The sequence below is a fragment of the Triturus cristatus genome, chromosome 10, assembly GCF_964204655.1.
Source record: "Triturus cristatus chromosome 10, aTriCri1.1, whole genome shotgun sequence".
Taxonomy (NCBI): Eukaryota; Metazoa; Chordata; class Amphibia; order Caudata; family Salamandridae; genus Triturus; species Triturus cristatus.
This window is the reverse complement of record NC_140593.1, coordinates 571,930,349-571,953,718: the sequence shown is the minus strand read 5'-3', so window position 1 is coordinate 571,953,718 and position 23,370 is coordinate 571,930,349. Positions and strand designations below refer to the sequence as shown.

General features: G+C 48.0%; 1 protein-coding gene across 3 annotated transcripts in view; it reads right to left on the bottom strand.

Moving 5' to 3' along the window:
* Positions 1-13,851: 13,851 nt before the first annotated feature.
* Positions 13,852-23,370, bottom strand: part of ABCC1 (ATP binding cassette subfamily C member 1 (ABCC1 blood group)) — a 1,390,768-nt gene continuing 1,381,249 nt past the window's right edge. For all 3 annotated transcript variants that reach the window (XM_085632083.1, XM_085632084.1, XM_085632085.1), the window contains one exon: positions 13,852-15,632. In XM_085632083.1, coding sequence (XP_085488209.1) covers positions 15,524-15,632 — 109 coding nt within the window. In that variant the 3' untranslated portion in view covers positions 13,852-15,523. The remainder of the gene's footprint in view (positions 15,633-23,370) is intronic.

Below are 23,370 nucleotides of genomic sequence, written 5' to 3'. Positions count from 1 at the left end.
CCGTCTTCCGATTCCTGATAAACAGGAGAAATGATCGGAGCCGGACTGTAGAGATGATAGGTCTCAAGCGGCGCCGGACGCGGCGTCTGTCGACGCCGTTGCGGCGCCGGGTCCGAAATAGGGCTAAACTGGGGTTGGACGCCGTCCATAGTCGGCACCGAAGGCGTCGGCGGCGCCGGAGGTGTAGGCGTCTGCGCCGGCGGCGCCGGCGGTGGTTCATTCGCCGGCGGAGTGGTTAGGTCAACCGGCGTCGACGGGGGCCCAGGCATGGGCCCCGCGGGGACCTGCGGCGTCGAGACCGGAGTCGTCGACGGCTCCGGGGCCGAAGCCGCCGGCAGGCAAGGTCGCCCAGTCGAGTCCGCGGGGCCCGAAGGCGCGCCAGCGGGCGTCGACGGCGGGGCCAGGCTCCTCATGGCCGAGAGGAAGGCACTGACCTCCGCCGGCGTCGCGTTAGTCCCAGGGACCGGAGGGTATGGGGACGGGCGCGGCGCCTGCGGCTCCGCCGGAGCCGCAGGGGTGGAACCACCCGGACCCTCGGCCGAGTCGCGTGACCGGCGAGGGGAGTCCGAAGAGCGATGTCGCCTCTTGGACTTCTTAGAGCGTTTGGACTTACCCGACGACTTGGAGCCCGACGATCGATGGTGGCGTCGGCTAGGGCTCCGCGAGCGATCCTTGGACCTCCTCCTCGACCGGGATCGCGCACGACGCGGAGCCGAGTGGCGAAGCTCGAGAAGCTTGCGGGACCGCTCCCGCCGAGCCTTCGAAGTCAGGGCCTGGCAATCGGAGCACGACTCCGCGTCGTGGTCGGGGCCTAAACAGTAGAGGCACCGGCGGTGGTGATCGGTCACAGACATCAGTCAATGGCAATCCTCGCAAGCCTTGAACCCTGGCATCCTACCGGCACCAGATGTCGACAGACAAGGATCAAAAAGTGATCAAAAAAGATTTAGTCAAAAAAAACTAAAAGGGGTAGCTCTCCCGGATCTGCGCTTAATGGCGCGGAAAAAAGAAGAACTGACGTCAGCGCGCGAGGGCGGCGTCTAAGTACTCCGACGACGTCATTCCGGTGCACGACGCCGACGACGGACGCGGAGCCGCAGACGCCTAGCGACGCGCAAGGGGTATTGCTGACGAAAAATCTTCCGGATCCAGTCTGACGCCTGGGGATATTCTAAGGTGAGGAATCTAACTAACGTGTTTCTTTCAGATACAACAGACGGGGCGTGTCTTTTAAGGAGATGTAGCACGAGCCCTCGCTTAATTTTATCGCCTAGGCCATTGACATTCCAGGATATGAGGGCGAGAGGTGGGCAGGGTTTACTATTGACGTCCAGACTTGATTGCGCAGGGCCGGGCAACTCGGCGCCCAGGACTCTAAGACCGTTCCGCGACATTGGACCCGTGCGTGTGAGGTGATGTGCTCCCTGCGTGCAACCCCAATGTACCCGATACCAGCCCATAACAACAGAACTCTAAAAAAAGGAAAATACAAATTCCAACCATACCAAACTCAAATTCCCCCCTTACCTCCCCCACCCTGCCTCCCTGCTGGACGGATTTCCAACTACCCGCCCCCCTACTGTGCAGAGCGCTTTAATCCCATGAACAGTACTTGCGTGTAGGGGGAAGAGAGGATCCGGGGCACGCCAGACATCCCTTCCCTTCAGGACTTGCTGGAGTATCACAGGGCGGTCCGCGTCGGGCCTGGTCTTTCAATATGAGGCGAGCCGAGGCGCCATTTTGAAGTCCGTGCTTTATTGGGTTAGAGGCTATCATCCAGTGAGGGTCAGCCCACTGCATCCGTGTGACGGGATTCGAGTTCCTTATCCATATGTCTCTGCCCATGTATAGTTGCTTCCGTTGTCGGACGTTGTTGACGGCCCTTACCGTTCGTGGGCCTGTTAACTTGTCGCCAGCCTTCCTGCCAGTCGTGGGCGTCCTCTGGCCGATCGAAGGAGAGAGTCTTACCGTCCGCCACCACTCGTAGTTTTGCAGGGTAAAGCATGGAATACACCAATTCTCTACGCTGAAGTTCCTTTTTGACCTCCAGGAAACTCCTTCTTTGCTTGGTGACTGCCGCCGTGTAATCAGGGAAGAAAGAAATGACAGGCAATTCGAAGATAACCCTTCCTATTGTCCGGCGGCCCCCGGGGGAGTCCGCCGCCCCGCGTTGGCACCCGTGCTGTACTTGGGCGCTTCCTCCGCCGGGAGCACCACCTGGGCACCAGGTGTTCCTGCTCAACAATTTATGCCCCCTCAGTGCAGTCAGGCGGGGCAGGGGATCTTCAATTTTAAAGGGCGCACTGTGGTCTGTACTATTGGACCCCCGGGTCCTCAGCCGGGTCTCCTCGTGTCCCTCACTCTCCCTCCAGCCGTCGGGATCAGTCGTTCCACCAGAGGAGTAGGAGGGGGGCCCGTGCCATTCCCCGCTTCCCCAGCCTCCTTACTTGGTATCTTCTCTGGGGAGTGGGGGGACCTCGCGCCGCAGATATCGCACCAGGCCCAATTCGGGTCGCCGAGACCACGCGAGCCCCTCCGCGCAGGGGGCCCCCGATGATTTCTAGGCCCTAAGCGCCAAGCGCGGCCGGGGCGTACCCGGCATCCCAGGCCGCCTCACCGCCGGTGCGCCGCACAACATTGCTCACGGTCCCAGCCACAATGCAAGATCCGTCACCCCGGGGCCGCCGCCTCAGCACCGTGGCTCCGCAGCGTCTCCCCTCACCTCTCTGTTGCGGCACCAGTCCAAGCGGGCCGCGGGTCCTCCACTCACGCAAGACCCCGGCTCCGCCCACGGTCGCAGGCCTCACGTGGTCACTGGCCCTCAAAACGATGACACCGCAGCTTCTCCTCAAACTTAATCTGGGAGCTGCCGCTGCAGTCCGATGCCCATAGCAGTCCTGGGGGGTAATATTCAGGCAGGATAAGTACACAGATTAGTGTGGGCTGTGGTCGCGCTTGCCGGAGCTCAGCTATGTTGCGGCCATTACATTCGGCTGAAAGCCATGCCCCCCGCAGTAAAATATTTTTTACTTTAAAAAAAAAAATCTTTCTAGGTATTGGTTAGATCTTTTTAACACGAAAATTTTTATGTTTTTTTAAAATCTTTTGTTTTGTATTTGATATTTTGTTTGTTTTTAATTTTGAACTGACTCCGATGGGAATATTAATTTTTACGCCTCTGCTATCCCACACTTCCCCTACTGTTGCACTCACTGGAGTGGAAATAGTAAGTTTTACCCTTCCGCTATCCAACACTTTCCCTACTGTTGCACTCACTGGAGTGGGAATAGTATTTTTTACCCCTCTGCTATCCAACACTCTTCCTACTGTGGCATTCACTGAAGTGGGAATAGTAAGTCTTACCCCTCCACTATCAAACACTTTCCTTACTGTTGCACTCACTGTAGTGGGAATAGTATTTTTTACCCCTCCGCTACGCAACACTTTCCCTACTGTTGCACTCACTGGAGTGGAAATAGTAAGTTTTACCCCTCCCCTATCCAACACTTTCGCTACTGTTGCACTCAATGGAGTGCAAAATTTAAGTTTAAAGACAAATATTTTAATGTTTCAATTTATAATATAATCCTTTTTTTCCCAATTAGATTTTTTTACAGGTGTATATATATTTATTTATAAACTTTAATAAAATTTAAAAATAAATTAAAATGAATAGTTAATCATTTTTTTAAAAAGTAAATATATATATATATTACATTTTATATGCACAAGTTACTTACTTGTGTAACAATATATCTGTAAGAGACATTAGTTAGTGATAGATTCCTTACCTTAGAATATCCCCAGGCGTCAGACTGGATCTGGAAAGTTTTTGTCAGCAGTACCTCTGCGCGTCGGTAGCCGTCGTCGTACGACTCTGCGTACATCGCTGGCGTCGTAGCTGCCGAGATGACGTCGTCAGAGCTACTTAGATACGCCCACACGTGCTGATGTCAGTTCTGTACACATCTTTCCGTGCCAGGAGCGCAGAGCCATGCCAGACACAGACTACTGGTTCAACAGAACAAGGGACCTGAAAGGGATGACCTGAACTCTAGAGAACAGTTTGCAGAACGGGGAGGATGGGCAGGCGGTAAGGAATCTATCACTAACAAATGTCTCACACAGATCTAACGTTACACAAGTAACTTGTGCATCTGAAAGAGATGTATTAGTGCTGGATTCCTTACCTTAGAATACATACCCAAGCAATACCAACCCCGGTGGTGGGTCTGCGAAGTCACAGAGAACTGAACGGCCAAAGAAGCAGTCTCTCCGAACCGGACTGTCAAGGCAATAGTGCTTAGTGAAAGTATTCCACGAGGCCCAAGTGGCCGCCTAACAGATGTCTTGCAGGGGGACACTGTGTCCCAATGCTGTAGAAGCTGCTGTCGCCCTGGTAGAATGGGCGCGCAGCCCAACCGGAGGTTCCTTTTTAGCCAGAGAGTAACAGGCTTTTACGCACAAGACAGCCCATCAGGAGATAGTTCGCTTGTGCACAGCCCGGCCTTTCTTGGTGCCCACGTAGCCAACAAAGAGCTGGTCATCCACCCGGAACTGTTGTGTGCGGCTGAGATAGAACGAAAGCACATGGTTTGGGTCCAGACGGTGGAGCCTCTCCTCTTGAAGGGTGTGGAGGCGGAAAGGCAGAGACTACTTTTGGTAGAAAGGAGGGACGCGGTCGAAGCACAACCTTGTCTGGATGAATCGCCAGGAAAGGAGGTTTGCAGGAAAGAGCTTGGAGCTCACTCACCCACCGAGCGAAGGTGATGGCCACCAGGAAGACAGTTTTCAAAGTTAATAACCACAAAGGACAGTTATAAATCAAGTATGTGAGAACCAGGTTCAAGTCCCATTGAGGCATCACAAAAGGAACAGGAGGGAAAAGGTGAGTAATGGCTTTGGGAAATCTATTGACAACTGGGGACTTAAAACGAGAGGGCTGATCAGGCAGCCTAAGAAAGGCTGAAAGCGCAGAAAGGTAGCCCTTGACAGTGCCCAGAGCAGAGCCCTGCTGGGCAAAGAAAGAAGGAATAAAAGGACCTCAGAAAGAGGGGCAGCAAGAGGATCTACAGATTTCGCTGTGCACCATGCCACACATTTTTTTCCACCCGCAGGCATATACCGTTTTAGTGGAGGGACGCCTGGCTGCCAGAATCACATTACAGACTTTGGGAGGCAAGTCAAATGGAATAGGCTGTCGCCGCTCAATCTCCACGCAAGGATGTGGAGCCTGGACAGGTTCCGGTGGAGGACCGTCCCATATTGCTGCGACAGGAGATCCTCCCGAAGAGGCAGTCGGATCGGGGGATCCACGTTCATACTGAGTAGCTCGGGATACCAAACCCTTCAAGCCCAGTCGGTGCCACAAGAATGACTTGGGCCCGGTTGCGCCTGATCTTCAGCACTCTGGGTAGAAGTGATAAAGGCGGAAAGGCGTACAACAGACCGCAACTCCACTCGCGACAAAAAGCTTCGCAGAGCGAGAGCCGCCTTGGAAACTCCAACGTGCAGAACTGCTGACATTGCGCGTTCTCTTCGGTGGCGAATAGATCTAACCAAGGCTCTCCCCACTGCTGAAACAGACCTTGCACCACCTCCGAGTGAAGACGCCATTCGTGATCCAACATGCACCAGCAGCTGAGTTTGTCCGCCCTGGCGTTCAGGGTACCTGGCAGGTGTTGAACCACCAAGGAAATGCCTTGATGTTCCAGCCACGTCCAGAGGCGTAGAGCCTCATGACATAGGGTCCACGACCCCACCGCGCCTTGTTTGTTGAAGAACCACATGGCAGTGGTGTTGTCTGTGAACACCTGCACTACTCTTCCCCTTGACAGAGTGAAGGAATGCTTTCAGTGCAAGTAGGATTGCCCTAAGCTCCAAAAGATTGATATGGGGCTTGGACTCCGCCAGAGACCAGAGGCCTCTGATATCCACCTCGCCCATGTGGCCGCCCCATCTCAGGAGGGACACGTCTGTCACTACTGTGTGCTCCAGTTGGGGAAGGGAGAGGGATCTGCCGCTGACCTAACCCTGGTTCGTGAGCCACCACTGCAAGTCCTGTGCAGTTCCCTCCGAGATCTGGACGTAGTCGGACAGGTTTCCCCGATGCTGCGTCTACTGGAACTTCAGGTCCCACTGCAGAGCCCGCATATGCCATCTGGCATGATTAGCTGGATGCCATGAGGCCCAGCAGCCTCAGGGTCTTCCTGACCGAAACCCAGGACCAGGGCCAAAAGATCGGAATCATAGCCCAAATGTCGTGGACTCGCTGTTCAGGAGGATAAACCCGAAACTGTGCTGTATCCAGAACCGCTCCGATGAAGAGGAGCTTCTGAGAGGGAATCAGGTGTGACTTCGGCACGTTGAGGGAAAACCCCAGGAAATGCAGGAGGTCGGCTGTAGTCTGGAGGTGGGAGACTACTGCCTGGGGCGAGCCCGCCTTCAACAGCCAGTCATCGAGATAGGGGGAAGACAAACCCCTGATCTGCGCAGATGAGCTGCGACCACCCGAGGGGCGCTGGTAAGGCCGAAAGGGAGCACGGTGAACTAAGTGCTCATGACCCACCATGAACCGTAGGTAACGTCGGTGGGCTGGCAGGATGGGAATATGAAAATAAGCATCCTGGAAGTCCAACGCTACCAGTCTTGCGGGTCTAGGGCAGACCAGACCTGAGCAAGCGTAAGCATCTTGGACTTCTCCCTGCGGAGGAAGTGATTGATGTTATGGAGGTCTAAGATAGGACGCAGGCCCTTGTCCTTCTTTGGAACAAAGAAGTAGTGGGAATAACAACCACGACCTACTTCTAGCGTCTGAACGCGCTCAATGGCCCCCTTGGCCAAGAGGGCCGCGACTTCCTGCTGGAGAAGTGACAAGTGATCCCCCAACATGCGGTGGTACTGAGGTAGCATGGCTGGAGGGGTAGACTCGAAGGGGAGGGAGTAGCCCCTTCTGACTGTCTGCAGAACCCACCTGTCTGAGGTAATGGAGCGCCAGTGGGGAAGGTGATGGTGAATCCTGCCACCCACTGGCATCTGGTGGGCCTGAAACACCGGATTAGGAAGATTTAGAGGCGGCAGCGGCAGGGAGGTGGTGGATTGACCCGCCCGCTGTCCTCTGAACCCACCACGGCAGGTCCCAAGTCCGCAGCTGCGTTGAGACACTGGCTGCGCAGGCTTGCAGGTCTGAAGGGAATGTGCCTGGGTGCCCCGACCCTGACCTCGAAAGGAGCAAAAAGCAGGCCCAGAGGGAGTACGTGTGGTGGCGAGACCCAAGAACTGGGCCGTAGCCCAAGTGTCCTTAAAGCATTCCAGGGTGCCATCCGCCTTGTCACCAAAGAGGCGTGTGCCATCAAAGGGCATGTCCAACAAGGTGTTCTGGACATTCCCAGAGAAGAAGCCAGTAGTTCGGAGCCAAGCATAACGACTGAGCGCCACCGTTGTGGAAAGTGCCCTAGCAAGACAATCAGCCGTGTCAAGCCCACAACGGATAGTACATTTTGCAGCATCTCTCCCTTTGGTAATGGCTTGGGAGAGAACCTCCTGTGCTTCCACAGGGCACTGAGGCAGCACCTGTGCCACGGTGTCCCACACAGAAGGGGAATAGCGGCCAGGCAGGCACGCGGTATTCACCGCCTGCAAACCGGTGCTGGCAGAAGTGAAAATCTTTTTCCCAAACTGCTCCAGTTTCCTAGCTTCCTTGTCCGGAGGAGCAAAAGGGAACGCACTCGGCCAGGCAGAAGCCTGGACAACCAGACTCTCAGGCGTCAGGTGGTGTGTGAAAAAGCTGGGATCGCCCGGCACCGGGCGATGGCGGCGTGCCACACCCTTGTCTACAGGAACTCCTGTGTTAGGTTTGTTCCAGGTGCTCAACAGGATATCGGTAAGTGCTTCATTAAAGGGCAGCAACGGCTCCGCAGAGGACGACTGTGGCTGCAGCTCCTCAGTCAGGAGATTGGTCCTGATAGATACAGAAGGGAACTCTAGGTTAAGCGCCTCAGCCGCCCTACGCAACACCACTGAAAAAGTCCCAACCTCCTCCGTAGCCACGGACGGAAGAAGGGGTCAGAGTACCAGGGTGTGTAGAGAAAATCAGATCTACTGGACCCTCCACATCGCCTTCCCATTCAGGCTCATCCTCGCATTGGGCTGCAAGACGGTCCTCAGACCCCTCCCAGTACTCCCCTTTATCCACCGGTTGTTGAAGAGGCCAGTAAGGAAGAGGTGCCCTGGGAAATGGGACAAACTCCCCACCAAGCAATGGAATGGGGGTTGTAAGGTACCAGTCCCGGTTCGGCGCTGTCCGGCGTCTGCGGCGGTGCCGCGCCTGGATCCAGAGCTGAGGCCGGAGCCAGCGTCGAGGCCCGAGCCGCTGCAGGGTATGGTGCCGGCGTAGCAGAGGCCAAAGGCGGCGGCACGGAGGTAGACCCTTCGGCCAGATCCGCGGGGCCTGAAGGCGCTCCGGAGGGACCCGAAGTGGCAAAGAAATGGCGCAAGGCCAACACAAAAGTCTGCACCTTGTAGAAGTCATGTGCGGTCCTGGAAAGGGTGGGTAGGCCGCAGGCAACAACGGAGGCTCCAACAGAGCCACGGGGGAGTGACTGCCCACCCCCTCCACCGCCTCCTGCCGCCATTGAGGGGTGAGGAAGAGCGACGTTGCTTCTCGACGTTTTATGACGCCTAGACTTACCTGGCCCTGATTCCGGCAAGCGATGCGGATGGCTCCGCGACCGGTCCCTCGACCTCCCACGGGATCGGGACCTTGATCGGCGCGGAACCGATTGCCGGACTTCCAACAACTTGCGGGAACGCTCCCGCAAAGCTTTCGGTGCCCTGGCCCGACAATCGGGGCACGCCTCGGGGTCATGGTACCCCAAGCAAAAGAGACGTCATGGGGGCCCGCTACCGACATGTTTCGGCGGCAGGTCCTACAGGACTTAAACCCGCATCCCTACTGCGCCAGGAGTCAAGTACTTGACAAAACAAATGGTCAGAAACCAAGTTAAAACTTTTAACTAGGGGTACCGCTCTCTCTCGGATATTGCTGCTGTGCGGAAAAAAAAAGAACTGACATCAGCGTGCGTGGTCGCGTCTAAGTAGCCCCGACGACATCTCGGCGGCTACGACACCAGCGACGTATGCGGAGCCGTACAACGACGCCTACCAACGCGCAGGGGTACTGCTGACGAAAACTTTCCGGATCCAGTCTGACGCCTGGGGATATTCTAAGGTAAGGAATCTATCACTAACGTGTCTCTTTCAGATATGTATGTTTAATTTTTTTTAATTTAATTTATTTCTTATATTTGTTAAAATGTATATTAAATCCAGTTTTTTTTAAAGTTAATTTTATTATTTAATATATTTAACATTATTTTTTACATGTATTAAAAAAATTGAAATTTCGTACATCGATATTTTTGACATTGATATTTTTATACCCATCATTATAAATATCTGATGTTGATGTTCTTAGCATCGATATTTATGACTATATATTTGTGTATGGGGATCTTTTGGGCGTTGATATACTATCAGTGAACCATGAACTTTTAAGTGAAGGGAAAAGCCTGGCAGCTAACGTTTTAGAAAAGCGTGCGCTGCTCCAACCTCCTAAATCGTGGAAAAATTTGCCATCCATATTGGGATTCCTAAATTTTGGCAGCACATACATTTCAGATTACGCAGAAAAAGTAAAACCTTTCTACGACTCAAGACCTGGTTTTTCAGTTAGGCATTGAACACACAAATATCCTTTGTTCCCTGCAAGCTGACATGATGGCATCAAAACACTAGCAGACACACATGAATGTGTGCCACCTGGTGATACCGGTCGTCCCTGGGTTATCAGGATATACCTACATCACTTTCAAAGAAGGCGAGACAGTCCCAATTGCATACAAATCACACTTGTACACTAACGCTGAAATGCGTTTTGCTTCTACAGAAAAGATTGACAGCGGTACAGACCACTGTAGCGAGAGAAAGCACTGGCTCAGGCAAAACAAATAATTTTTGTAACTCCAGTACCAGCCTTAGAGGCTGTTACAAACACAGCCTTACCAAAAGGTTTTCCACTCAAGTACTGCTACAAGTTAGGGGATTACCACAAATCAGTCACAGCAAGACCTGCCTGGATCCCAAAAGTCAGGGATCTGGTCTGAGAAAAGATTGTGGGAAAGCGTGTCCTGGCTGTCAAAGAAACAAGAACTGTACTGCCTCGTGGGCTCCTGGGTAGCCATCACTCTTCTCCCTACCATACAGGAAGTTAAGACAGAAAGACTCATAATATTTGAAGAGTCACAAATACAATGTAATGGAATATCCAACAATGAAATGGAACTCGTTCCTCTTGAAACAGAGCTTTAAAACACAAATGAGACATTTTTATTCGGCCTAACACCAATGTCTACATAAATATGCCTCTACAAGAGACGTCTGCCAGTTCAACGTAACATGCTGAGCTACCAAAAATAGATCAAACTGCATCTGGCTACTTCATCAGCTTAGATACCTTCTCTCTGGATCCCAGTGAGCCTGAAACAAGGCCAGCTCAAGTTCCCCGTAAGCAACAACTTCATGAATTCTATGTTTTTCTGAAAAAGACTTACCTAGTATCACCTTGGCTACAGCTCTGGATAATTGGAATATTGTTTTTCCTTTTCTGGATTAGCCTAGTGACTTTCTTTTGCTTACTCATGAATGGAAACTATCTCCCAGAGCGCTTTGCAGTTTCAAATGTTAACTTGGTCCTGAAACCTCATACATCTTCACAGTGAACAAAGACCTGCCCTTTGTGAACATTACAGCTGTTCCAATTCCTGATGGTATGGTTTAAGACAAGGTTGATTATGATGTATTTGGTCCCACAGAAATTTTAAAAATACACCTCTCTAAATGATATAATTATTGAAGTGCTGCCTGTGTTCTGCAAATCTCAATAAAAAGATTTAAACCATAAGTGATTTCATTACCGCCAGTACATTTTCTAAAGATCGAGATTTTGAAACTCTAAATATTATGTTGTCTGATTTAGAACAATCCGCTGCATTTTCAAACATTGAAATGTTAGAAGACACATCAAACTAGAACACCATGTACTGTTACCAACATTATGGTCATCACTTTTTACATAAATCCAGTATCTCAGGAAATATTTTCACATACTACCAATGGGAACATTGCCCGACACCACCAAAAGGTAGTTTGAAAACGTTTGGACAGAAATGTTCTTAATTTTTTAGGGTTTAACACTTCTGACCCGACCTCATATTATTATAAGGTTGCACCTACAACTGCACAGAAAAATATGCTAACTAACACCAAACAGATTTATTCTGCATCCTTTATTTCCCAACTGTCTGAACAGGATATTCACTTAGGGAAGGACATCATACCGGGAAACCGGAGACGGGCATCACTTCGGCTCCACTTTCAGTCATATAAGTACTGAAACATTATTGAACCTGATCAAAGAAAACTAACTCATGAGGAAAAGTGATGCCATTACTGCAGAAACCATAGGTGGTTTGGAATTATCACCACCTAATAAAAATACTTTACCAAGCCAAGAATAGCCTTGAAAAAGTCGCGGGACTACATTCCCTTGTTGCGACGAAACACGTGTTGGCTGGCTGTTGTGTACCATACTGAAGACACCTAATGAATAAAGAACCACCCATAAGAGGAGACTAACTTATTTCTTCTGCCAACTGATATGTACTGTAAATGTGAAAACACTAAATAATTTCAATTTTGACAAGAGGGCGTGTGCTAAGGACTGATTGCATAACTGTTTAGAGCTAAGGCTCTTATTTCTGGGAAGTCAGGCGGTACTTCCCACCTTATAGCACCGTCATACTACTTAGCAAGTAAAATAGATAACGTATGTGAAGTTTCCCTGTGGCGCCGTTACCTAAACCCAAAACCCCAGTGACAGCATTCAAGCCAAAAAGTTGTTGGAACGTTGAGGGCAGCTCCTAAGTACAGGTGCCATTTTGTCAGTCAGAAAGAACTAGGGTTGGTTATCCCGGGACTGTTCCTGGGTGGGACCTCGCTAGAGACTGAATCTGTTTAGAGTCAGACAGGACAATAGGTTTGGCGGCATCAGGGCTGGTGTCGACATAGCAGGATCTAGAATGGATTGTGGTGCCTGATGCGGCGTCTGCTCTGGAGTTAGAGCTGAACCTGAAATTAGTTCTCACAGTGCCGAGGATGGATTTATCAGGGATTACCAGACTAGAGGCCTTTGTTGATCCATGGGGCCTGAAGGCACGCCATAGGGAGCTGACAGACTGTGAAACATTCACCAATTGACACAGGTCACCACTCTCGACTTCAAGCAGGACTTATGCTACTTTCTGCAGTGTTCTGCAATGTACAGCTTGGCTGCGCAAACTCCAGATCCGCTTTAGATGCATAAGGGTACATATCTCACATGACTTGGAGTCGTGGCTGGAATCCAAACACCACAGCTACAACTTGTGGGGATCTGGCATAGTCATCCGATTGAGACAGTGCCTACAAGACTTGAACACTGTAGTTTTAGGGTGAAGCATGTGCCCTTGTGGAATGGAAAATTGAGAAAAAACTTGGCAACTGGACAGGAGGTTGCTTGTTTTCCAACATCGCGCTCAAAACATGGAACAGCCTCACACAACACAGAGCCTCCTCTCCACTTCTGGAGTTCTGCAAAAAAGCTGGAGTGGCTCTGCAAATAACTCAACAGGGACCACATGCCCACCCACCCGCTTAAGTGCCTGGATACCCTCACGGGTGTTTAATGTGATACACAATTGGACATAACATAACCAACGAGAAAAAAGTTAGGACCTAGCTCTGGCTCCATGTACGAAGGTGTGGAAAGAAAGGAACTAATGAGCGTACGCTTGGACAGCGCTTGCATGTGGGTTAAGCAGTAATTTCTGAAGTGAAAATGGATTAACACCGAGCTGCACATTGCCACCTACCAGAAAAATCTTCCGGAACCAGTCTAGCGCATGGTAATATTCTAAAGATGAGTAATCTGCTATTAGAAGTAATCCATCAGAATCATAGAGCTTGCAAAATAGTGATTCCGACGCACATCACAAGCTACTCCAGTGCAGACTACTACCCACACATTTGCATTAGTGCATCAAGAGCACGCAACAAAAGGTTGTCTCTTGCCATTGCCTTAATCCTATGTACATTATCCACGTCAGCACAGGAGGTGAGGCCGGAGATGCAGATGGCTATGCATGTGTGAATTGAATAAAGCAACAGCAAAGCAGATGTGTGCATACATTGATGTCTGTGCATGCACCTAACCAATTTTTGCCACCCAAAGATGTTATGGGACACAGTGCCCAGTCCTCCTCTGTGTGAGGTACTGTGCTGCTCTCTCCAACATCACTAATCGCGGCAAATACAACAGTTCTCTGAACAGATGGTATGCTGTGTGTTTTGGCACCAGGACTCCTTATTGACGTGTGGTGCATACCCCTTGTGAACGGAGACTCAGACCTAATGAGACAAATCTCCTTAACTCATGATCGATGACAACCCCACAGAAAAAATGACTGTCTTGCTGGCTGGTCCAAAATTTGAATCACACTTTCAATAAAGCAGTGGTTGAAAGAGGGCCAACCAAAGTTCCCTACCCATTGATTGTTTTGTTAAGATAGTTTTTCTGGCCTGGGATCTGGCATTCAACTGAAGCAGTCTTTGTGAGATATAAAACACACATATTTTTATGAATAAGGACATTCAACATCACATTTCAGATGCGTTGTTTTCATTACATATGGATTACAAATTGCTACATTTCAAATAGGCGGTTTACAAAAAATGATGAAGACCATATTCTATTCCGAGGGTAAAGTATTGCATAATTTATGAAATAATAAATAACTGCATTCCAAGTAAAGAATATCAGATTATAAAAAAAGAGCACATTTCAAACTAATTAAATAATGATGTAGAAATCTTCATTTAGACCCACTAACACCCCATTGCAGGCAATATTTTTTCACCAAACACAAAATATTAACCTTTCCAACTATGTCCTCCTGAGTGAAAGTGCAACTCAATGTTGCATTTATCTGCAATTTAAAAGGCTGTTAACTAGGAACACCCTTTCTGTAACATTTTACCAATAACTCAATTTCCTATGAATGCCTGTGTGCTTTTATATTTGTGTGCATACACACATTAACGCAGTAGTACATTCAATTAAAGTATTTGGGTATGCATATACATTTAAATCTACACAGTATAAAACAGCGGCTGGTCTAATTTAACTTTGCACATTATTGATCTGGATAATGAGATCATTGGTGAGCATTTTACATATTATACAGTATATATATATATAATCACACCGCAACACTGACCATGTAGAAAGGAATACACTCTTATCTTTGCTCTTTTCGGTACACAAAACACTAGATAGGAGACCTATTGCATCCCTTGGTATAACAATGGTTGTAAAAATAAATACACTTTTTTGCTCAGAGAAACTGTCCTCTAAAAATGGACCACATATGATGCAGCATTGTATAACGAGGAAACCTGAAACTGTAAATGTCATTATACTGAACGGATTGTACAAGTCAATGACATTAATAGTGTAGCATCAACATTCAGCAGTGTCAAGAAAAAGCAGCGTATGTTTATTTATGTGTATTTTTTCTTAGAACGAATTCTTCCAATGCACTGACTAGAGGGATAACAACCTACAAACAAAAGGCTTCACTCTAGATATTTTCAGGTTTCTAAAATGCTTCTACGGTTTTCAAAATACTATAAAATGTGTTTACTCCAGGTACGTGAAATCATAAACTTTCAATATTCTTTTGAGGAACGAACTTAAGTGCATTAATGCGCTAATTTCCTCCAAATTCTGTCGGAAGGAATATGTAACAGAAGCGCCAGAATGAGGCAGTGTGTTTATAAGCAACGCTGTGGATGTCATTTGAACTTCCCTGTGCGCACGCAGCACCCTGTGAGGGGAACAACTGGAGAAATAGGTTGTCCCAACACGAGGCGGCACACTTCCACGAGATCATGATGAGAATTAAAAAACACACGTGCAGCTCAGACGTCGTTCAGGAGAAAAATAAGTGTTCTGTCTGAGCGAACACTATAGAAAAATCGGCACTTGTAAGAAAACGTACACATTAATAAATAAGCCTCAGATAAACAAAGATATACATGTTCGGACTACAGAGATGGCAAATAACGTGTGTTCTTATCTTCGAAGGGCATTGTTGCCTGCGGTAAAGCAGATTTCCATGAAGATCACACAGCGAGGGCACCAACAGTATGCGACGTGTAGCTATTATACATGGATATATAAATAAAGCAGGCTTGAGAAAACGCAACATTGCACTGGGGTGATCCGTTCCGCCTCGACTTCTTAAGTGCCTTCTTTTGGTTTGAAAAACAGAAATACACAAATTACTGTTCACGACATCTTCACTGACTGCCATGGCTTTCTTCTTCCTCAGAAAAAATCTAAATATACATGTCATCTGTCAATGAGTCAAACTAAGCCAGAATCTTTGGCCATACTGTAGAAAATTCCCTTAGACTGTAGAAGGTTGGCTGGAGAATCAAACTCCACAATTTGACCTTTGTCAAGGACGATAACCCTAGGAAGAAAAGAAAATATTTATGACAGCATTAACATAACTTTACTTTCACACAACTTGATGAATGACTTAACTCTCAATGCTTGAGGTATGTGCCACAGCAAGTCTCCACATTTATTATACCTGCAGCATCAAGGGTGAGTGACTACAAAGGCTCACTTCCTCGTAATCTCAGTTAAACTGGGTAAGTGAACGTCGCAAAAACTACTTTGGTATTTAAGGCGAAGAGAGTTAAGGCTCCACATTTGTAAAAAACAAAATAGTACACAAAGTTATTTTACATGTATGTGAAAAAGAGGTCTTTAAGCCTATTCTTTCTGTGACAGGTATTTGGGGTGTTTTTCGGTATACTGACAGCAAGTCAGAGGGAAAAATACTAAGAATGCATTTGAATTTTCAGAATAAACAATGTGACACGAAATGCAATAATGGCAGTAGGCCCTCATTTTATGACCACACTGTTTTAACAGGACAAACAGACGCTACGTGGTTTCAGCTTCTATATTGCCTCAGTATTGTTCTGGACTATATTTACATATTAACCTTACGGAGAACTTTCAATAGACTTCAGTGGGAGACCAATACAAAAAATTCAAGAAAGATCAAGTTACTTTGATAACACTTTACCTAGTGGATACTCACTAACTGCAGATTCCTCTCCTTAAGAATATCCCCCGGGTGCCAGACTGAACCCGGAAGATTTAAACATCATTGATATCATGCAACAGACAGGTGGCAGCATGCGGCTCCACGCTGACTTCATAACCCTCAGAAGTGACAATGTAGCCACATATAAGGGCCACGCATGCACACAGACATCAGTTTCTTTCTTGACACTGGTCTGCACCCTCGGAACCCAAAAACCAATTACCCGTATCATTATGCAGTTAATCAATTTGACATTTCTAGATGGAAAAGAGATCATTCCAGAGACCAAGGAAGAGGGATAGAGGTGTTGAGTTTGTGGTAAGATAGAGTATCCACCAGAATAATTATGTTACTTACCCTGTAAACATCTGTTCTTGGCATGTAGTGCTGTAGATTCACATACGGTGTGCAGAAAATGGACTCTGTATATACTATACCAAAGTAAGGTATCCCCAGAAGTATAGTAGAAGCTAAATAGGATAATCACCAAAAGCTCTATTTGTAGTAGTGTGGTCGAGCAGTTAGGCTTATCAGAGGGTGTGTTAAGCATTTATTGTATTCACTCAGGCAAGAACTGATGGCACACACTCCGACTGAATCCAGACCAATTAGGTAGGTATAAAAAAGCTATACTTATGTTTGATTTCTAAAAACAAGCTGAACTTGGCAAAGGTAGGTAAAATATACTTTCAAATGCAAACCTGTACACAGAAATGCAATTTTAGATGGAAATGGAATCGTTACAGGTTTGTATTTGCTTTCAAAACAGTTCAGAATACATTGAAATTACTTTGGATTTTGCGTTACTTTTCAGTTACATCCACTATTCGGGGTGATATGCCTAGATATCACACAGTAGGTTCTACAATTCAAAGATTAGTAAGCAATTCACTTTTTAAAGCACAGTTACTTTTTTTGCATACAAAAAGCAGGACATCTCAGAACATTTCAGGGGAAAAAAAACAAAATGGGTTCCTATGGAGAAAAATAATGTTATTGGTTTTCAGGTATGTAAACAATTTATAATGCAGGGTGTCTTGGGTTAGAACCAAGGTTTCTCAAGGTTCTAGGAGGTACTCTATTTGCACCACCAGCGGCACTCAGGTTGAGGCTGCAGGCGTCAGATAGAGGGTCAAGGCAGGTCGGGGATCACCAGATCCCAGGTCAGAATGGCTGGGGAAACCTTCTCGTGGTGTTGGGCCACTTGAACTCCGTCTGTGGGCATCAGGTCCAGAGTGGTGATGAACCACGGAGCCGGCTGGACCTGGGGTCTGTGTTGAAGTCTTTGGTTGAGAAAATCCAGTGCTCACGGGAGACAGTCTTTTAGTGAAAGCAGAGCAGGTCCTCCGGGTTCTGATCACTGCTGGCTGCTGGACACGCCGGGGTCTCGCTGTCGAAATCAAGTGCAGGTTGAAGTCGGGACAAGCCGGTAGGGCAGGGGCCAAAGCAGTTGTCCTCTTTTTCCTTGTTTAGCACAGCATTTCGGTCCTTCTCCACATATTTGTGAAAGCAAGGTTCGGTGTCGCGCCTAAATACTCAATTTAGGGGCGTTACAGGGGTGTGCAGGTTGGGACCAGTGGTTCCCTCCTTGGGGTGAGCACACCCCCGTTATGCCACCCTCCAGTGAGAGGGGGGCATGAGCCTCTCTCTGGTTGGCTGGGTCCCATAATTTTCAAGATGGAGGGGACTAAGATGTGTGCTTCACCTCACCTCCCCTACGTGAGGGGTGGGGTTGGTAAAGGTGGGTACAACTCTCACCAACTTGGCATTCCCACTGATTCTCCCATTCAAAGTGGGGGTCAAAACCGGTGGGAGCCAGTTGCTGGGGGTAGCAAAAGACAGGGCCAGCTAACAAAAGGTGGCTTCCCCTTCGAGGACCCAGCCCATCCTGAGGAAGGAGGCATGACACCACTGTCCAGGATGGGCTTTGTTTCTGGACCCAGAGAGTGGAGGCCCTCTACCCAGGGGTCCATAACCTGTCTTGTGGTGGCAAATTGCGGGTAGCCATTTAGGATCCACACCAGCGCTGGTTGTTTTTCAGAGGTCAACTCTAAGATGCCCTCTGAGTGCATTTTACATTATATCCCACACTGGCATCAGTTAATGTGCTGAGACATTTACTACCAAACTTCCCAGGTTTCAGTAAAGCCATTATAGAGCTGTGGAGTTCGTAATGACCAACTCCCAGATCATATACTCTTTATGACTTTACTGCACTTACAAGGCCTAACAATGTAGGGGTACAGTGCTCATGCGACTGAACCCCCACCTATGGTCTAGTGCACCCTGCTGAAGGGGTGACTTACCAACACCACAGCCAGTGGGTTGCAGGCATGGCACATAGGGATGTGTGCCATGTTGACTCATTTACTCTGCACCAAAACACGCAGCCTGCAATGGCAGTGTGGGGTGTTAAGTTGCAGGGTCTCGAAGGGTGTCACAATAGGTGCTGCAGCCTTTAGAGGCCTTCCCTTGTCAGTGCCTTTGGTAACCATGGTACCTTTTATAAGGGGCTTACCTGTGGGCAGAGATGTGCCAGTTGTGGGTACAAAGTACTGTTTTGGAAAGAACACAGGTGCTGGGCCTAGTTAGCAGCATCCCAGCACACATTCAGTCAAGTTGGCATCGGGTATCTGGCAAAAAGTTCGGGGGCAACCAAGCAAAAAGGGACACTTTCCTACGTCATCTAGTGTTGGGCTCAGATGATTACAAGTTTTTTTTGTATGAAGGTTATTAGAGCCATGAGGTTGTGCTACTCCTTTTTGGTGATAGGGCGCATGGGAATCTGCTCCACTGCCAGATTTTATTGCGGCAGGTGGGTGGGAATGGAGTTGTAGTATGAATCACACAGGGTTCCGCGGAGGCGGGAGGACACATGTGAATCTACAGCATTACATTCCAAGAACAGATGCTACAGGGTAAAGAAAATAATCCGTTTGAGGCATGCGTGCTGTATATACACATGTGCATAGACTGCAAAGCAGTCCCTCTCCCTAAGCAGTGGTTAACCTGTGGCAGTTGCTATTGTTTGAAAAAGTTCTCAGTACCGCTTGACCAACTTAGGTTGTTGGCATGCTAATACATTCTACAATAATGTTTTGTGAAGGTGTGTGGAGTGGACCATGTTGATGCCTTACAAAGTCAGCAATGGGAATGTTTCCTGAAAACGCCATAGAAGCCCCTATTTTACAAGTAGAGTGAGCTTTAGGGTAACAGGTAGAAGTCTTTTAGCTTTAGAATAACAAGTATGGATACATTTTACTATCCATCTTGAAATTCCAGTTATAGAATTAGCATTTCTAATGCGTGGATGAGAAAAAGCAATAAATAATTGCTTAGTTTTTCGGAAAGTTTTAGTTCTGTCGATAGAATACATTTGGGGCCAGATGTACAAACTTTTTTGCAGCCGCAAACGGGAGAATCTCCCGTTTGCAGCCGCAAAAAAGGGTAATAGCATGTACAAATGCTATTTTACAAGTCCCTGACTCGCAAAATAGCATTTGCGACTCTCGCCATTAAGAAGGGGCGTCCCTTCCTAAAAGCGAGTCAACATGCCATGTAATAATGTTTTGCAACCGCATTTGCGGCCGCAAATCACTAGCAGATTTCCACCTACTTCAAGTAGGTGGTAAAACACAAAGGGGAAGGGGTCCCCAGGGGACTCCTTCCCCTTTGTGAGTATATTGGAAAATATTTTTTAAGAGCAGGCAGTGGTGCCAGAGACCACTGGCTGCCCTTAAAAAACATGAAACTGAAAAGTTTGAGGAAAACAGGCTGCATTTAAAAAAAAAAAGCTGCTTTATTAAAAAGCAGTCCCAGACATGGTGCCTGTTGAGTCCAGCAGGCCACCATCCCTGGGAGGGCGGGCATTCCCAATGGGCTTGCAAATTGCGAGAGGTTCATTAATATTAATGAGCCTCGCAATTTGCAACCCTATTGAGAATCTCAAACAGTGTGAAGTACACTGTTGTACATCGAAACTGAGCCTCGCAAATTGAGCATCGCAAAAGAGCCGCAATTTGAGATGCGCAATTTTCTTGGTCGTACTTCTGGCCCTAAGGCTCTTGACATTCTAAGGTGCAACAGAGTCCGGCTGTGGGAAAAAGACAGGAAATTCTATTGATTAATGTGAAAAGGTGAAACCACTTCAGGAAGGAACTTTGGATTTTTTCTGCGCACTCATTTGTTTCTGTGAAGCTGGAAGAATGGTTCTTCTAAGGTTAGTGCTTGGATCTAACGGACTCTAAGCGAAGTTATAATGAATAGAAAAGGCAACTTTCCAAAACAAATATTGTAGTTGGCAAGAATGTAGTGGCTCAAATGGAGGTCCCATAAGTCTTGTTAGTACCATATCTAAATTATATGCTGGTCTAGGTGGAAGTCGAAAGGGAATGATTTTTTTAATTCTTCCATACAGGCTTTAATTACAGGTATTCTAAATAAAGATAAGTGTTGTGTATTTTTCAATTAAGCTGCAATCGCAGCCAAGTGTAAACGTATTGAAGGACAAGTTACTTACCTTCGGTTACAATGCATCTGGAAAAGACATATGTTAGTTGTAGATTCCTTACCTTAGAATTTTCCCCAAAGTCAGTCTGGATCCGGAGATTTTTTCTTCAGCAGTACCACTGCACGTCGCGTCATTAGGGGACGTCGGTCGGGAGTGGGATGACATCACGGGATCGACATAAATGCTGCACATGTGTGCCAACGTCAGTTCTTAACACGACTTTCCACGCCAGAAGCAAAGAGCCATGAAAGACACTGACCACTGGTGCGTCAAAACTAGGGACCTTTAGGTAAGTCCCTATCGCTATAAATCAGTTTGCAGAGAGGGGGGATGGGTAGGGTGGTAAGGAATCTACAACTAACATGTCTCTTCCAGATACTTTGTTATGTAAGGTAAGTAACTTGTTCATCTGATAGAGACAGTGGTTGTACATTCCTTACTTTAGAATAGATACCCCATGTAGGAGGCTGGCTTAGTATATGATGACACTTTTTAAAGTGAAGTACCCTGTGCTAATTCAGACAACCCTTATGGTGATTTTAGTGTTCTTAGACAACCTTGGAAAGCTCTCTAAATGGTTGCTGTGGAGAGCAGCCTTCAGGCTTGGCCCAGAAGGAGAGTATAGCAGTTTGTTTACCGGTACTAGGCATATAGTGTAGGTTAAATGTAAAATAACCATACAGTGTATTTATAAAAATTGGTATTTGTTATAAACACTCACTAACACATTGGTATATCTCCTACCCGGAGATATAAACACAATCCAGACAATATTTTGAAAGGAGAACAGGTAAGTAGCACAAATACACAGTGGTCTCCAGGGGGAGACCAAACTATACACCAATAAAGTGGAATGCTAACTGCGACAGAAGTCTAGACTGTACCCTGAAGACTTAGAAGAGTCGGGGACCCAAGGAACCACCCAAGACAAGTTCCCAGGAGCCCCACGGAGGCCGTGTGCAGAGTGGAAACACAGGCGCATACTCAATGCAAGTCAACAGGAAGGCGTGGTTGGAGTTTTAACAAAGAAGGACCCTCCCCAGAGGACCCTGAAGAAACCTCTTGGAAGATGAAAGGTTTGAAAGTCACCCCACTCGTGGATACCCCAGGAACCAGGATACTTACACCAGGGAAGCAGGGTGCATAGGTGCAAAATGACATTGGAAACAGCCATAGACTACAATGGAGGACTTCAGTGAAGATGCCACTAGCGAAGGTAAAAGAGTCCGGTGTAATCCTAAAGTGGATTCTGGAAGAGGAGTACCTGCAAGCAGATGGGACAGAGTCTGACACTCAGGAGTGATCAGTAGGGAAGGAAGAGCAATGAACACAGATGACAGAAGATGCAGGAGAGTTGACGGTGACCGTGTCGCCGTAGCTGTGAGGAACAGGCGATACTGTGGAGCCGTTCACGAGTAGTCCCAGGTCAGGAGTCGAGAGCCTGGGCGGGTCGGTGTCTGGCGGGAGCACCAATAAGCAGGGGAGCCAGCTGGAGACAAAGAAAACCCTCAAGAAGGCCCAAAGGCATAGGAGTCGCAAGATGACCCAGAGCAGCTCACCATTGATGCAAGCCCACGGTGCAGAGGATGCGGTGAGGACGATGATCTTGGTAGCAAGAGATGCTGGAGGCTGGAGCTTCCTGGAGCCGAAGATCCCTGCAGAAGAGAGTCAACAAGCCATGGCAACGGCAAGTAGACACATTGCACAGGGGTGCTGTTCCAGCGGTTCTAACAAGGGATACTGGCCTAAAACTCTGAGAAGATCGTGCAGACCTCGTGGGAGATACAGAACCACCACCTGTGTTGCTGGGCCTTTCGAAGTCCAGAGGACGTCAGAAGCAGTAGACCAGTCAACTTAGTTGCGGTGCCTACAGATGCAGGTGAGTGACTCCACTCCAAGGGAGATTCCTTTGGGTGTCTTTGATAGCCACAACCCTGGAGAAGAACCTGGATGGAGCCCAGGTACAGATGGCGCTGGAAGGACAACGAGACCAGGAGCAGCAGGAGTATTCAAGATGCAATCTCAGTTCCCAAAGGGAAATCCAACAAAGATCAAAGTGTCCAGACAGCTGAAGATGAAGTGGTTTTGGCTCTGAATCTTGTACCACAACGAATCTAAAGAGCCACCCACAGCTAAGCCCTCAAGTACCCAAAGGAAAGGGTTGGTATGATTCAGGGGTCCTTCCCAGAAGAGGAGCTGGACAGAGGGGAGGATACTCCCATGCCCTTTGTCCAATTTAGCGCAAGAGTGGGAGCCAACTGGAGTATACAAGGAGGGCCCCAAATGTGCTTTTGAAAGCAGTATGGTGGGGCTGGCAAGCACCCCCAGCCGAGCCCAAAACACCAAGTCTTGTCTGGGAGGTAGTCACACCTCCCTGTGACAGGAAGCCTACTGTCTTACCTTCTCCTGCTCAAGCCTGGCTCAGCAGCAGGAGGGCAGAATCATGTCGGTGGTCGGCAGCAGCTGTTAAACCCTAACCAGGAATACAGAGGGACTCCCTAGGGGAACATAACCGGTTTCGGTGCAGCCAATAGATAGCTAGACATCTCGTAAATGACTGTGTCCACTGTGAGAAGTTGG